This window comes from Lycium barbarum, chromosome 10 (assembly GCF_019175385.1).
Source record: "Lycium barbarum isolate Lr01 chromosome 10, ASM1917538v2, whole genome shotgun sequence".
Lineage (NCBI taxonomy): Eukaryota > Viridiplantae > Streptophyta > Magnoliopsida > Solanales > Solanaceae > Lycium > Lycium barbarum.
In genome coordinates, this window is record NC_083346.1 from 20908447 (window position 1) to 20926457 (window position 18011).

The 18011-nt window shown below is 34.0% G+C and overlaps 1 protein-coding gene across 1 annotated transcript; it reads right to left on the reverse strand.

The window, feature by feature from the left end:
• Positions 1-328: 328 nt before the first annotated feature.
• On the reverse strand, positions 329-11122 carry LOC132614619 (protein SLOW GREEN 1, chloroplastic). Its single transcript, XM_060329115.1, has 4 exons — positions 10477-11122; positions 7506-7652; positions 1411-1491; positions 329-785 (listed from the first exon to the last, which is right to left on the reverse strand). Exons 1-4 carry the CDS (start codon positions 11074-11076, stop codon positions 600-602), a joined length of 1014 nt encoding a protein of 337 aa, XP_060185098.1. The 5' UTR covers positions 11077-11122; the 3' UTR covers positions 329-599.
• Positions 11123-18011: the final 6889 nt, after the last annotated feature.

Sequence of the window (18011 nt, forward strand, 5' to 3'; positions counted from 1 at the left end):
GTATTAGAAATGAACAATTTATATAATTGTTGAACTATGCACACATTATATGTAACAACATGTCCAGTTATTTATACAAGAATGGATAAACATATTTGAGAACTCCTGCTTTCTTATTTTTAGAGACAAATTAAGAATTCTTTTACCCTCAAAACTCAAAAGTAAAACCTCAACAGAACAGAGGAGACCAAAGCTTTGATCTAGTGGTAAGAGCTGAACACGTGATCTGTAGTTTTAACGCATATCATGAGTTCGAACACGTCGCACATAAAAGCCTAATATTTAAGTGGAGAGAGGTAGAGGAGCGGGATCCATTATCCACCGAATCTAGAACTGCCAACTGGCCTCAGGGATTTCTCGATTACCAAAAACAAGAAATACCAACAGAACAGAGCACAAAAATGTACTGTCCTAGAACTTCTCTTCCAGGGGAGACTAGATTTCAGATTTCCATAGCCAAAAAAAAAAAACCTATAAAGTCATCTACATTAGCAATGTTTTTGTTTCTATCCTATCCTATGACCAACCCCCCTCCCTACACCCTTAAGCATCCAGTCATCATAGGCCTAGTCGAAAATATGTTAATAGGGCATGACTCTTCATGTCTTGTAAGAGAATTTATTCTTGAACTCCTTCTCAAGTTGTTCCCTAGTTTCTGTCTTTGCAGCCAACACAACATCATCAAGGAAACCTCTCTGAGGAAATTCTTCGGGTACAAGACTTCGATATATCTCAAACTGCTCATCTGCTTCTTTCTTCTTGTCCAACAAACTGTAGACTATTCCCTGCAACCACGTCCCAAACACGGTCAGATTCGAGAAAAAAGACATGTCTTTATGCCCCAACTTTAAGCTTTCACTATAAGCTATAATATTTCCTTTTTTTTTTTTTAAGAACACATGCATCACGACATGAATCAGAATTAATTAAACGTGCTTATTGCTTAATCATGCATCCGTCTTTCCTCACTATGCACTAAATTTGCTTTGCCATCAATTTAACTACTAAAATATTTTGCAGGGGTCGAGCCAGCATTCAAGTTACGGGTTAGGCAGAACCCAGTAATTCGGCTCTGCTTCTGATCTTTTGTTGCCTGAGACCATGTTTAGCGCTTATCAGTAACCATCTAATCCAGAGTGTATCAAGCATTGCATAGAGTACAAACTAAACAGCACTTTATCACCATTCCTCTCACTTTATCTCCTCTTCCATGATATCTGAACCTTGGTTAAATCTCTAAGTGGGCCACTTGAGTCCACAAGGATGCATAAAATAATTAAGCCAGAAGTGTAAGCTAATTAACAGAGCTACAATTTGTTTATCTTAACATATCCTTTTCGAAAGCTCACAATTCAAGAACAACTCAAGCTTATAAAGCAATATGCTGAGGAGAAATACAACGCAAATTACCTGGCACAAGTAAGGCCTGAAGTCTCTTGGGTTCTCTTTGACAAGAAGTTGAAACTTCTGTAAGGCCTCTTCTAACTCGCCCTGCAAGACATGAATGAATATAAGAGAGGAGCACTAGGCAGAAGAATTATGGGAGTGAAAATCGAAGTCGGTTACTGTTACCATTCTCAAGAAGAAAAAAAGGAAGGCGGTTTGTTATGAGCAAACTGAAAATCTTTTGAGAAAACGTTAGACCATGTCTAAAAATTTATAAGCTATTGTAAACGTTAGACGGCATTAGAATATTTTGTCTGTAATATTGAGAAATACATGAATAATATAAACTGAGCCTCTGCAATGACATATATAAACTGGAGAGGAGGTCAAGGTAATTCCACTAATAGTAATTCTTTTGGTGAAAGAATTTTAGTCGGTGAAAGACTGGCGGGGGTTAATAGTTATTTTTAGTCCTATTTCGCTCAAGGAATTGGTAAAGAGTGGAAATACCTCTTTACTATAGTTTATCTTTTGAGAAGGAAATTTGATTGAGCAAAGTTACCACAGGGCAGGGGAGATGATTTTCTCATGTTGACCTGTATTTCATTCTCTCCAGAAAAGATCGTATGAATCTGTTCTTATAGTATCTAGACTTACATCAACATGTTCGATACCGTAGAAGAATATGATGATATTAAAATTGAAGCTTCCTGAGCATAAGGTGGAATGTGATTATGTGAAGAACGGCGAAAAAAACATAATTGTGCAATATTTTGAAAAAATTTATGGAACTTTAGCACGATTATCTAATGAACATTCCGTGGCATGCAGCTATATATTTCTAATCCACCATAACAAAATTCATCCATCAAATGGAACGCTGGAACATTCCTACTTTTTCGCTCATATCTTCCATAACGGATTACTAAGTTAAAAGGGATCAAAACTGATCAGTGTTGGTCATTACACGTATCATCATATCTTTTAAAATAATATTATTGTTGTAAATAAATCTGTTATTTTTTAAACCAACCAAAAATACTACTCCCTCCGTCTCAAAAAGATTGTCTTACTTTCTTTATTAGTTTGTCCAAAAAAGATTGACACATTTCTATTTTTAAAAATAATTTAACTTTATAAGATGATTTACAGCCACACAAATATCTAAGGCTTGTTTTGGACCACACATTTCAAAAGTCTTCATTTATTTTTTAAACTCTATGTCAAGTCAAACTAAGACAATCTTTTTGACGGAGGGAATATTATTTAGGTAAACTCACCACTCTAATTGTTGCACCTCCACCTTCTATTCTTAGGCCTCCAATTTAGCCAAACCAAATTTATCTTGCGGTACCAAGTCATTATACGGTTCTTGTTAAAAACACTTGGAATTGAAAGGGTGGTGAGTTTTGTTCTTGAGGTGGTGGTGTGTTTTGTTGTTGAGGTGGTAGTGGAACATGGTTATTCAACTCAACCATTACAACTAGTTCTTCATCCCCTTCATTTCAAGTGCACTTCTTTTCATTGTGCAGAGACAAATTGAGGAACTGGAGATAGCTGAGAGAGAAGAGACAAATTGAGGAACTGGAGATAGCTGAGAGAGAAACTGCATAGAGGGATGTAAAGACAGATTGCAGGGAGAGAGGGCATGAAATTGCAGATACTCGAGGAAGAAAGAGCGGGCAATAAAGAGAGTTGTTATGCACTTTTAACCTTTTTTTGTTCAAAAGATGATTTTTAACTACGGTATATATTTAGAGATTTTTACCCTATAGAGCAATTAATAGCATATCTTTTGAAATATTAAAGATATAGCAATTTTATAAAGTTCAAAAAGAGATTTTTACACCATTGTTCACCTATAAAATTATTTACCTAAATAATAGTACTTTTGGTTTGTTTAAAAAATAACAGGTTTATTTACAACAATAATATTATTTTAAAAGATATGATGATACGTGTAATGACCAACATTAAACACTTATCCACAAAGGAAGGAATCAGTTTTGATCCCTTTTAACTTATTAATCTGTTATTTAACTTATCCACAAATGAAGGTATCAATCCCTTTTAACTTATTAATCCCTTTTAAAAGATACTGTTAGGGATTAATAAGTTAAAAGGGATCAAAACTAATCCCTTCATTTGTGGATAAGTGTTTAATGATGTGGTCTTGGTCACTACCCAGTGTAATCCCACAATAGTGGGGTCTGGGGAGGGTAAGATGTACGCAGCCTTACCCCTACCTGGGTAGGGAGGCTGTTTCCGATTGACCCTCGGCAACCCTCCTCCTTTATCCGGGCTTGGGACCGGCAATGTGAGCGAGCTCACACAGGCGGAGTTTGTTTAATGATGTGGTCATTACACGTATTACCATATCTTTTGAAATAAATTTTTTTGGTAAATAAATCTGTTTTTTTAAACAAACCAAACATACCGACTGATACTACTATTTAGGTAAATAATTTTAAATAGGTGAGCTATTGTGTAAAAATCTCTATTTAAAATTGTATAAAAACTGATATATCCTTAATATTTCAAAAGATATGCTATTAATTGCTCTATCTCTAAATACATACTGTAGTTAAAAATCACCTTTTGAACAAAGAAAAACTTAAAAGTACATAGCAACTGTTTTTATTGCACGCGCTCTTTTTTCTTCCTTGAGTATCTGCAATTTCATACCCTCTCCCTGCAATTTGTCTCTACATCCCTATCCGCAGTTTCTCTCTCATCTCTCTCCAATTTCTCAATTTGTCTCTGCACAATAAAAAGAAGTGCACTTGAAATGAAGAGGATGGAGAACCAATTGTAATGGTTGAGTTGAATAACCATGTTCCACCACCACCACCACCTCAAGAACAAAACTCACCACCCTTTCAATTTCAAGTGTTTGAACAAGAACCGTATAATGACTTGGTACCGCAAGATAAATTTGGTCTGCTGAATTGGAGGCCCAAGAACAGAAGGTGGGGGTACAAGAATTAGAGGTCCAAGAAAAGGAGGCTCAAGAACCGGAGGTGGAGGTGCAAGAATTGCAGGTCCTCTGTAAGTGGTTCATGCCACTATAGGGGTAGAAGATTTTATACTTATCGTTGAAAAGGAATTGAAACCATCAGATATTAACATAGGTCGGCTCTCTTTGCCGAAAGAGCAATCCATCTTTAATTTTCTTTCGGAGAATGATCTTCAAAATTTGGAAACCACCCATGCTCTAAACATGTCGGTGTGGAATGTTCAAGGCAACATAGTTGAGATGCTCATGAAGTCCCACTTTGAGGGTGGTGGTAGCAAGGATCATACGCGGGTTTTCATATTCGGGTGAAAAGAATTTGAAATAAATGGGCTTCGCGTTGGTAACTGAGTGCATATTTGGAAACTTAATAAGAATGGGGTTACCGATTCCTGGTCAGAAGGCTTTAAATTTAGTTTGTTGTGATGGTAGTAGTGTCTTCTAGATGATTAATCTCAATCTATACTTTGCCACTTGCTATATAGTATCCTAGATGTCTTTGATATTGTCGTAGTATAACATATATTTCTTGCCATAGTGGTAGTAGTGTCTTCTAGATGATTAATTCTTGCACCTCCACCTCTTGTTCTTGGGCCTCCAATTCAGCCAGACCAAATTCATCTTGCGGTACCAAGTCTGGTTCTTGTTCAAACACTTGGAATTGAAAGGGTGGTGAGTTTTGTTCTTTTGGTGGTGGTGAGTTTTGTTCTTTTGGTAGTGGTGGTGGTGGGTTTTGATCTTGAGGTGGTGGTGAAACATAGTTATTCAACTCAACCATTACAATTGATTGATCCAATGTAGTGCCCTCTATTTCAAGTGCACTTATTTTCATTATGCAGAGACACATTGAGGAACTGGAAAGAGATGAGAGAGAAACTGCAGAAAAGGATGTAGAGACAGATTGAGTGGAAAGAGCGGGTATGAAATTGCAGATACTCGAGGAAGAAAGAAAGAGCGGGCAATAAAAAGAGTTGTTATGTACTTTTATGTTTTTTGGTTCAAAAAATGATTTTTAACTACAATATATATTTAGAGATTTTTACCCTGTAGAGCAATTAATAGCATATCTTTCGAAATATTAAGGATATATCGGTTTTTATACAATTTTAAAAAGAGATTTTTACGCAATAGCTCACCTATTTAAAATTATTTACCTAAATAGTGGTATTTTTGGTTTGTTTAATAAAACAAATTTATTTACAACAACAATATTATTTTAAAAGATATGATAATGCGTGTAATGACCACAGAATTAAACGCTTATCCACAAATGAAGGGATCAGTTTTGATCCCTTTTAACTTATTAATCTTTCTCTCTCATCATTACACTAAAATTTTGGATTTTTCAACAGTATATTTAGGATTTAGCCTTTAAATCGTTCTCTTTAATTCTCCCCAAATTCTTTCCATAATATTTCTTCCTTAATCACTAATTCGATCCATTCCAACTTTTTTCCTCCTGATATCACTTCAAATCACTCCATATTAAATCATTTTTATTTACATTTTTAAACATTACACAATTATGTTTATACCATACATTTTCACAAATATACATTATTCATCCACGTGTTTTTATTTAATATTTACATATATATGGTATAAATTAATTTCTGGTGTAAATTTATTCTCAAAAGAATTTGCAATTCATGGTATATATCTAGTATAAAATTATTTCTGGTATAAATTTATTTCCAAAAAAAAATTGATATCTGGTACAAATTATTTCTGATATAAATTTACAACAACAAAATACCCAATACCCAGTGTAATCCCACGAGTGGGATCTGGAGGGATTAGGATGTACACAAGCCTTACCCCTATCCTTTACGGGGTAGGGAGGTTGTTTCCGATAGATCCTCGGCTCAAAAGCAATGTATCCGAAGCAAGATTGTAAGAATTGCGCATAATTACAGCCATGTGTATTCTCAATAGTTTGTATATTATTTAATTACAACCGTGCATATTCTTAAAATACTACTTAAAATACATTTATATGATATAAATAAGACCAGATTTTTATTTTTATTTTGAAACTGAGAAAATTAAGACCAGAATATATTTTCTTTATATTAATGCATTTAATAAGGATTATGGTATTGAAATTAGATCTAACCGTTATGGAAGATATGAGAGAAAAAGTAAAAATGTTCCAGCGTTCTAATTGATGGATGGATTTTGTTGTGGTGGATTACAAATATATAGCTGCCACCGAATGTTCATTAGATAATCCTGCTAATATTTAGTAATTTTTTTTTCAAAATATTGCACAATTATGTCTTTTCCCCATCCTTGACATTCCCGCCTTATGCTCCGGAAGCTTGCAATCTCAATATCATCAAATTCTTCTACGGTATCCAGCAGCTTGATGCAAGTCTAGATACTACAAGAACCGATTCTGGAGAGAATGCAATACAGGTCAACATGAGAAAATCATCTCCCTTGCCCAGTGGTAACTTTGCTTAATCAAATTCCCTTCTCGAAAGATAAACTATAGGAAAGAGGTATTTCCACTCTTTACCAATTCCTTGAGCGAAATAGGACTAAAATTACTCCCTCCGTCCCAATTCAAGTGTCTTAGTTTGACTAGGCACGAAGTTTAAGAAATAAAGAGAGACTTTTGAATCTTGTGGTCCTAAATTAAAGATGTGTATCATGTGTAAAATGTCCTCTGATTCCTGTGGTTATAAACTTGCCATGTAGGATGTTTGAATTGTCAACTTACTTAATATAGAAAGAGGCACTCTTTTTGGGACAAACCAGAAAGGAAAGTAAGATTCTTAATTTGGGACGGAACTATGGAAGGAGTACTATTTAAGCCTTGTCAATCTTTCTCCGAATAATGTGAAATTGGGCCGGACGGAGTACTATAGGTGTGTTTCAATGCCTTATCCCTTATTATTACTGGGGATGGGAGACATCTCTGTTACACTTAGTTGTATCGACTTAGGCACAAGATACAGAGATGCTACAAAAGATATGCTAATAGTATGAGGACATTATGATTTACATGGCCCCTCATGAGAATTGAGTAATTCATATTGATGCAACACATAAACGTCAAACTAAAGAAACCAAATTTGACAGGTGTGCCTCAAGCCATTACCTTAACAACATGCATTTGTGCGACTAATATTTTTATGTTTCTCTCCTCATTGACTCTTTTTTCCCAGCGAGCAACTTCTAGAGCGCCATTCAGCATCTCGAAAACAGCGGGACCTTCAAAGTTTTTGTGCATCACCATAGCTAAACCCTGGAACAATTCAATCACCAGATAAGCTTAAAAATGTGTATCAGATAAACTATTTTTTTTAAACAAACATCAGTAAAGCATTCAAACTCATTGCCTAAAAATGCATGCACATTCGATAATAGAAGTGGAGAAAAAACAGTGAAGAAACCAGAAACAACATGACACCTGTTCTTTGTTGCCAGGACTCATTGACCAGACACACCAGTGCCAAACGGGTAGGACATAGTGATGGGTACTGAATTTCGAAATACACAAAAGACTAGCTAAATTTTGACCACCATTTCTGACACACATCATACTTACACTCATACCTAAGGATTCATTCCATATGCATCCTCCATGAGAATGGAATCTTTTTTTTTTATGAAGTAATAAAATGTATTAGAGAAGGCATCAAGAAGATGCAGAAATTACAGAATAATAAGCTGTTAAAATTCCAGTACAAGAATTTGGAGTTTAACAGAGCAAAAAGGCAAAAAACCTGTAAAGACAGCCCAAAAACCAACTACCAAGACCTCTACTGTACTAGGGTCAAGGAGCTAAAAAAACCAAATAGCTATCAACACTGTTTACAGGGGCATGGAAATTCCAGCTAAATAATCTAAGCAACTAGCCTTTAAAAAACTAGTAGGAGTTGATATTCCATCAAAGTTTCCTTCCAGACACACCAAAAAATTGCTGCTGGAATCATTCTCAAGATCTACTTGATGGTCCTGTCAACTCTCCAAAAAACCCCAGCTTACATATGCATCTTTAATGGATAAGAGCATGACCCATTGAAGACCAGACATAGAATAGAAAAGCTGCCATAAATATACTGCAACTGGGCAGTGCAAAAAAAGGTGATTGACAGTTTCATTGGTTTGCTGACACATGAAACATTTAGTTCTCAACAAAACACTACATGCATCAAATTGCTTAGTTTAAACACTTAACACAGATGCATGCTTGATTCTGATTACTTACAATGTTCACCAAATAGATGTATATGTTTACACTTGAATTATTATTCTCCTCGATGCTGAAAATTTGTAGCTATCCTTTAAAGAAATGTTTCTTCAATGCAATGCGAATGGTACTTTGAAAATAATATATGATTGAAGCTCAAAATATTCTCGTCTCAGGTTGGCATCCACTGCAAGCTATGTTACTCGGACTCTTCAAAATGTTGCCGCACCCATGTCGGATTCTCCAAAAATGCATTACTTTTGGAGTATCCGCCACGCACTCGTTGACATTTTTGAAGAGTCCGAGCAACATAAACTGCAAGTATATATATACACATAACTGAATAGCCAACTTGAAGAGAGTAAACACTGAGAATCCAGGCTTTGATAACACAATAGATTAACTGACAAATGTAGAACTGCTCTCCTCAAAGAAGCTTGATTTGTATTTTTACACCATCGTGTCAAAGCTTTCCTTATCTGAAATACCATGATAGTCTTTATACAAGTGCACTAAATAAATATCATGTGCCTCTTGAGTATTGATTTTTCATTACATCAGGTAAACCCTAGTGTTCAGAACATGGTTAGCACAAGGAGTAAGCCAATAGGCTCCTGAAGCCATCATTCTTTATTATTCACATCTTTATCATTCCTCAGTTTAGCAAGGACAAAGTCGAAAGCAAAAAACACATCAGTGGGAACCAAGTATTTCTGCATCTATAGAAACAAGCAGTCAAGGAAACCGACTTGAAAAACTCAAGAGAGACCAGATTTTCTGATCTTCCTTGGTTATCCATTTGAAAACAGCTTTTTATACATTTTTTGCCAAATTTATTGGGCTTCAGATGTAGTCACTGATGAAATTTTCAAGTTTAGCTTCGAACAAAACCTGCATTTATTTTTATTTTTATTTTTGGATCATGTAAAACTGTCTAGGCCAAGGCATTCCAGCTAACTAATAAATCCTTCTTTTTAGTCTTTACAGAATATCAATTAAAGATAAGGCGTTGCTTTAATTACTATCTGGATAACTGATAATATGGTGACAGTGGCTTCGACTTGATAAAGAAAATAGATATCATATCCAACATCTATCGTGAGAGAGCAGAAATTTCCACGTAATTTAGATTCTAGAATCCATATTCAACCTTCAAACCATTAAAAATATCCAAGTAACTATTGACATTCTCCATGTCATGTAGAATTTGACAGTTGAAAAACATCACAACTATATGGATCATTGACTCGACGGAGCTGCCTAAGTCAAGCCAGCATACATCACAACAAACAATAAGAAGAAGAAAAAAGCAAGTAATGGATGTTAGTTCTGCCATTCATATGTAATTCTAGATAACATGTCTTAATGCACAAAGTTCTATACAACAGGATATTACATGACCTCTAGAGTTCTACACTCAATGATGTTTTAAAGGCATCCAATAACATCATTGACAATATCCATTAACGAGCATTACTCAAAAATCAAAGCAGATACAGTCAGACCTCCCTATAACAGACATCCTCTACAACAACATTTCACTATGACAACCATGTTTTATGTGGAACCACTCTTTCATGCTATGTCATATTATATGTTCTCTATAATAGCACTTTGCTATAACAACTAAAAAATATCAGAACAAACAACGATGTTATAGCGAGGTTTGACAGTATTACCTAATCCTCCTCAACCCATACTTGGTTTCATGCAATAGTCATAAACAAGTGTACAAGCCCCCCCCCCACCCCCCCCCCCCACCCCCAACACACACACACACACACACAAAAAAAAAAAAAAAAAAAAAAAAAAGGAAGCATCTAAGCATTTCTTAGTTAAAATCCAATTAAAACACAACAAGATATAGGAAACATACATGCAAAGCTCTGAGCAAGAGAGGCCTCTGCTTCAAAATCTCCTTAAACAACCTCTTAGCCTTACTCAATTCCCCCATCATCTCATAACAAAGAGCTTGCAAAAGCCTCCACTCCATTTCTCTAGGCTGTACCTCAATCAACTTCTCCACATACTTCAAACTCTCTTTAGTCTTCCCTTTCCTCATTTTCACATGAACAATAGTCTTTAAAGCCTCAACATCTCTAGGATTACTCTCTAATAACTTCACATACATCTCTTCTTCCTCACTTTCCCCTTCTTGGGTCTCAAGAACACTACTTTCTTGAACTGGTTGTGGTACAGATAACACATGTTTTGCCTTTATACCCATAATCAAGAATGACCCAACAAGTAAAAAAACAATCTTTTCATTGAAAAAGTTGGAAATTTCTTTGTGGGGTTTCCAAGAACAGGTTAAAATGCATGGATTTTGGGATTTTGAAGTTGATTGGAGTTTGGGGTAAAGAGTAGTCAGGGTTTTGGGAAGAAGAAAAAGGGTTTTGGGAACAAATTTTGGGTTGTGATGATTGAGAGTTGAGTGTAAGCAAAGTGGGATTTTGGTGGCAAATGAAGAAACCATTTTAGCAACTAGAAAATTATTGTAGTGGCACTGTTAGGAGAAGTAGATGCTTAAAAGAACATGAAAAGGTTCTTTTCATGATGTCATTATTATAAAACCTCCAAGGGTTCAAAGAATATACTTCCTCCGTTCCATATTAAGTGATTATTTTAGCTCATACACGTCTTTTAAAAAATTATTTATTCTTAAAAAATTATAAATATTTTTACTAATTTATCCCTAATTAATATTTTTTTTAAAATTATTTAATGAGTTTTAATTATAAATAAGGGTAAATTTGAAAGAATATGATTAATTTTTCCTTAAAATTTTAAAATGTTATTTATTTTAAAATAAAAAGCCTAAAAGGTTACTTAATATGAAATGGAGGGAGTAGTTAACCAACCAGTATAGATGCTACAAATACTCTTCTTCAATTATTGCAATAAAATCGCCATTAAAATGTATGACAATCTAATCTTATTAGACTGGATCATACAATCATATGGAGAATATGACAAAATGGTCCCCTTTTTTAATAGTAGGTTCAAAATAGCCCTTTAAGTATCAATTAAGCAATTTTGGTTCTTTAAGTTTGCCAAGAGTGAACACGTTTAGTCTCCATCAAACAACTTTGACCAAAAATTTAAGCTGCATTTTTTCACCAAATTGATACGAAAAAAGTTGCAACTTATAGTATTTTTCATGCAGTGTTCAAATATATAAATTTTAATATTAAATATTGAGCTAATCTAATCTAATTTAGCTTCAAAGTTTAGTCAAATTGGCTTTTGTAAAGCTAAAAGTGTCACATAAATTGGGACCAAACGAGTATTAAACTTTGATTGTTAAATTTAGCCGAAACGTGATTTTTTTTAACCAAAATGACCTGATTTTTTTACTGAGCGGGGGTTCGAACCCGAAATCAAGAGATTTTTAGTGAAAGACAAAAATTAAAGACCATCAATTTGAGGGGCAAAAATTAAAGACCAGTGCCTTTGAAGGGCAATTGTGTCAATGGCCCGTAAGTTTTGGGCTAATTTTTGCAATATAAGTGAGCAAATTGTATATTTCTGAAATTTTTCATAAATTTAAGGGGAAAAAACAAATGTAGCCAAGCCCATTAATCTTTAAACTTTAATCTAGCCCTAAAAGATGATTTACAATATTTAACCGTATCAATCCTAGCAGAAATCTAGGCGCAAAAGTCTCCATTTTCAAAAGATCCTGTCATTCTCTTTTCTAATTAAAAAGATCTCTTTTTTGTGTTCTCTTATATTTTCAATTACCCAAATAAAAATATACAATCTTTCATTCTCTCTCTTCCATTTTTGGTTACCAAATTTCAAAAATATGTATAAAGAATGTGTTTGCATGTATATAATTTTTTCATTTGTGCTACAGGTGTTTTCTTTTGCATGTATATTTTTTGTATTATTAGATATAATTCATGTATAAGTATTACAAGTGTATATTTAGCTGAAGTTGCACATTTACTATTCATTTAAATGTATGAATCATTGTATAATTAATAAATAAAGTATACACACTGATTATATGCATATGTATAATGATTGTATATTGATTACATGATGTATAATGATTGTATATTGATTACATAATGTATAATTAGTATATAATGTATGTACACTCTGCTTATATATACTAGATGGTGTATGCCCGTGCTGTGCACGGGCTCAACAGTTTGGATTATAATGTATCTATACAATTGTACAGATTTATGCATTGGAGAGTGTTAGTATATATATTTTATATTACTAATAAAGATACAAACATATATAAGTTTGCACTGTTTATGCATATATACATTTGCCTATTACATTGATGATTGCACTGTCTATGCGCATATATATATATATATATATATATATATATATATATATATATACTGGCATTGGTAATTGGGTATTTTGTTAGTAGCAGTCATGTATGTTGTAGTTGTGCCACGCCATGGTTGACAAAACACCTGTAGAAATTTGTTGTTAAAATTAGTGGAAATGTTGAAATGATAAATGTAGACAGTGGAGTAATTGTGTATGTACCTTTTGAAAACATGGGGTGATGTACCATTTGAAAGGGGCGTCACATATGCTTATAATGTAGCTTTCCAAAAAGACAGTGTTGCAGCAAAAAGATACCAGCTTGACAGTGCTGTGGCAAAAACATAGTTGTTTGTGCTTTACTGTACTTCAAAACCTTGTTGACAAAATCAAAGATCAAAGGTGAGCTAATAACAGAATGATGCTAGCATTGTTTAGCAATGTAGATGTTCATCAAATGATTAAACATAGTAGTTAAACATATATTCCTGCGATTAAAAGTTGTGAGGACAGAAAGAAAGATCAAGCATCAGAACTACAAAATTAGGCAAAAACATTTCTAACTCATATTTACTATTAGTACTTATGGGAAACATGAGAATGTAAATGAAGAATTTTTAGGGGTCTAGTGGATGAAAGTAAGACATATGAGATAAGATACACCAAATATTAGATGCAAATCATTTTCTTGCCAGTTCTACTACCAGAAACCTAATTACAACTTTTTAGTAGTGTCAAAATTAGCTTAAAACAGCCAATCAGAAATTAATTCAGAGCGAACTTATAGTAATAAATCATTGAAAGTAGTTGAATTGTAAATTTTAGATGGCAGCAACGCTCAATTTTAATAGTGCAGGCATTAGTAGTTGCACAATTTGATGTCCAATAAAAGCTTTATTGAATTTTTTAATAGGTTGTATGAGACAACGAATGCACAAAATCACTATGAAATTCCTAAATTCTAGTCAGAGAAACACAACATGATAGCCCTGTTTTACATACTATAAAAAATTAAGAACAGAATGACTTCAATTACTATCGATGACAAAGCAGAAATATACATTATGACACCCCCTTTCAACCGTATAAATGGAATGTTAGTGCTTAAAAGCACATATGAATGCTCTTTACGATTATCAAGTAACAAAGGATCCAATGTAAAAGGGCAGGAGAGTAATAGTATCCAATAAAGGAAGGATAAGGGATTAAAAGTGAAAGCTTTGGAAATAGAAGGCTATTTCTCAAGATATTTTTCTTAATTCCTTTGGAATATAATCAAAGAAGCAGCCAAACTCTAACTGGAATTTCCTTATGCATATTATTTTAGTGTTAGTACTATTGTTAATTTAACCATTATGAAATTGAGCTAGTCATTAATTTTGGAAGGAAAAAATAAAAGAACAGACATCAGAACAAACAGTAGGAGACATTATGCTCAATTCTTGGATCCATAAGTGTGGGTCGTTCACAATTGGCATTTTTAATGGTATCTAAACCTCCTTTAAGATGTAGATTCTGGCATAAGAATACATAGCCATTTTGAACCATCAGTGCAGCAAAATGCCTAAGAAGCAACATGAACATGCCTAGCAGTATAAGGGGTAGTATAATAGTATATATCATCCTCATCAAATGAAACCAGTCCATGAAAAATGTGTTTGCCTTTGGAGATTATCCTTGTGTGTGTAGTTATTTTTCTCAGACACACAAAGATGTAATGTATCAGCTGAAAATAATAATTATTTGATAAAATAATGAAGATATGCGTAAGCTTGTTCGAAACAGTAGAAATCAATATTTTAAGTCATTTATACCTTAAAATTTCAGTTTGGGTGCTTGAGTCAACTAACATAGCGCCAAAATAAACAAAAATTTAAAGTTTGAAATTTAATAATCAACAAAATCTTCACAGACAGTGGGAAAAAAAAGAGTTCGGGTTAACACAAGCTGTGATGGATATGTACAGCATATAGTTTGGTCTAGATTACTATAACATCTAGAGGTGTGAAATCCATATGTATTAAAATTGGTAAAGATAATGTAGCAGGTAATAGATTTAGAAGTAATAGAAGATTCAGTTATGTGTGAAATTGTGAGACTTACATTTCGAGTAGCTTTCAGTTCATTTTGATAGGAGCCTTGGTTTCTATTTTTTGTTTAGTGCTGGAAGGTCTGCCAATCTCCATAGCCTTGCGCTTGATTGCTTCAGCAGCTAGTAATGGTTGGTTGGTAGGTTCTTTTTCCTCATAATTTAGAATAGCTACCTTATCTTGATTTTTGGAAAACAATCTTTTCATTTTAATTCTGAAAGTCTTTGTTGTTAATTGTCTATGTGCATTGTCAAGAAGTAGCGTTTTTCTTTGCAGTGAGAAAGTTAGTTAGTCATGATGATCGTCGTAATTTTATAAATTCGATCATATGAAAAATACCTTTGCATGGCAGATCTCATAAATCTTTTGTACTGTGAGGTTCAACATCTTCGTTGCTGATTGATCCGAGATGGAGGCTATTGTGCTACCAGTGTGATCGGTGATCATAACTTCAAATTGGATTCTGTTATAAAGTAGTAAAAAAACATTTTGAAGTTTAATACGTGAGGAACATAAATGAGCTACTTGGTAAATTGTTGATACATGGAGAAAGCTATAAAAATTTTGCACAGTGCAAGAACGATGTCTACCAACAAATTGATGACCAGTTTTTATTTCATAATCGCATATCATTCATGAATAGTTGTCTTACTCCTACTTGTATCACATTATTCACACTGAAGGTAACAACTACCACTGGAAAAATTCATCTACATAAAACTTTAGTGCTACCAGAGAACATCATCCAAAACAACAGAGTGGTATCATCCAAATCAACAAAGGCAAACACAACAGAGATTACAAAAAAGTAAGCATGCAAGGATGAATATGAAGCTAGCATTTGTAAATAGCTTCGTAATAATAGTTCATTTTTCTCTGAAGTCAATAGCAATGAACTGAGATCAACATGCCTACCTAAAGGTATTAGTATTAACATTGAAAGCTTGTGAGGTAATTACAACCACCATTAGGATCTAATAAATTTACTATTTCTCTTTCTTAATCCTATTCGCATAAACTGATTTATGTAACTTGTATACTTCCCAAAGAACAAATAAAAATTTAATGTGATTTGTTTATTGTGTTGTTTTCACCAACAATAGTGTGCTGATAGTTTTTCCAAGATCCAATTAGTTGTCGCCTATACAATTAGACTTTGCGTGGTAGTCAGCCAGATGGTAAGGATTCTAAATCAGTATCTGGAAATGGATTTGCATCTGACCCCTTTTTCAACTAAAATAAAACTCCGCACCTAGTTTATCTTCTGCTAGCAGCCTAGCAGTCTCACCAGCCAATAAAGGCCAGCTCAGTTGACCGGGAGATAGTTACTAACAGATCTTAGTGCCAAGTGTTTGAGCTAGAAATTATCGCTCTAGTCAGTCTCAGCTTTCTTGGGCAAGAATGACTCGGTCTGATTATCAGAAGTACAGCAAATTATTTATGGCTGTGGACATAGACTGGGATGGAAAAATTCCTGGCCACAAGGCAAGGAATCTGTTTCTAAGTTGGAGGCTGCATAGAGGTGCGATCGCTTACTGCGCTGATCTATTTATAAAATTCCATGTTCCTTCTGGTTGTTTCATTTTTAGTGCCAAGGGAGGCAAATCTATACAAAAATTACTACGTTTAGATAAGTGTATGATAAAACTACCTTAGTTTCTTTGCCATGTACTGCATTCTAACACATTATGATAATGGTTTCTACAGAATCTTATATCAAATGAGCTGAACTATATACACTGTAGTGGACAGTAGTTATGGATAGAAACCAAGAATAATATTTCAATAAGACAACTTCTTTTTCACCTTTATTATTTATGTAATAATGCCAGATGTTGATGATGATTAATTATCCTGAAGTCCGTCATAGCAGGGAACTTGTCTAATATTCCAGTAGTTCTTTAAAGGTTGAATATTTCTTGATGGTATGTTTATTAGTAATACCTGGGAATAAGTTGGGTGGATCGTTCACAGTGCATGCAGTAGATTGGCTTTGGTGAAGTAGTTCTTAGAAATGGCATTTTACAATCTGAGCACGCCATGGAGCAGAAATGTTGGTCTTCATTTATCAGTGAAAGTTGACCATCAATGTAGAATATTTGTCCCTGTAAATTCAGAAATTGATTTAGTTTTTGTTGAGTGGAAAAATAGTTGCAAAGAACCGGAAGGTTAAATGTCATTCTTTGTTGTTGTACTTGTGGCTGCATTTGAATATCGGATATGAATATTAATTCTTCTTCAAAGGGAACTAAAAGAAGAGTGCCTTCTGGGGATATGCTTCTAGCTGTGTACTCAATGAGTTGTCGTTGAATTGTTTTGGCCCTATAAAACAGGTGGTTTCAGAAATGTTGTTGTACTTGTGTTGGACCCTTGAAAATTACACTACTTTTGGAGGATAGTCTAAATAAGTTGTATTGTCATTACCATGCAGCTAATGAGGTAGCTTCTGGATATGTGGGATCTAGCAATATTGTCGTGTTGTATCTGCTCCATATCCCTGTATATGGATATGGATATTTAGTTTTGGTTAGTCATTAGGTGTTTAGGGAAAAAAAAAACATAGTTTTTAATGTATTTTACCTGATGATGATTTTACCACTCTTCTAGCTAGGAAGACGGGATAGTCTTTCACCTTCTCTGAAAGTTCATTTCCATAATGTTCAACAGAGTCCTCCCAAAGTGTTAACTTTTTAGGCTTTTTTCTGTTGATGATATAAAGCAGATGTTTAACCATTTGAATTGAGGTAAACTTTATCAAAACAAATTGACAACAGAGTAAAATAACTCTTCACAACAGCAATTGTTAAGTTTGTTAATAAAAAGTCATGCAGTGATGATATGCCAAAGAGAAAGTTGTATTCATGTTGTTCATTAAACATAGTAGTTAAACATATATTCCTGCAAGTTAAATTAACATTGATATTTGTAAGAATAAAATAAAGCACATGAGATTATAAAACCAAATTTAAGGCAAAGGTGAAGAAATATATGTATATCTGAAGTAATAGAGGCTGTTCAACTTCTG

Bases quoted from the DNA above. Each gene is read 5' to 3' on its own strand.
- LOC132614619 (XM_060329115.1), bottom strand. From the start codon at position 11,076: ATGGTTTCTTCATTTGCCACCAAAATCCCACTTTGCTTACACTCAACT. The intron at 7,653-10,476 runs GTATGTTTCCTA...GAATTGTTCCAG, and splicing joins TCTTGCTCAGAGCTTTGCAT to GGTTTAGCTATGGTGATGCA. The intron at 786-1,410 runs GTAATTTGCGTT...ACGTGGTTGCAG, and splicing joins TCAGGCCTTACTTGTGCCAG to GGAATAGTCTACAGTTTGTT.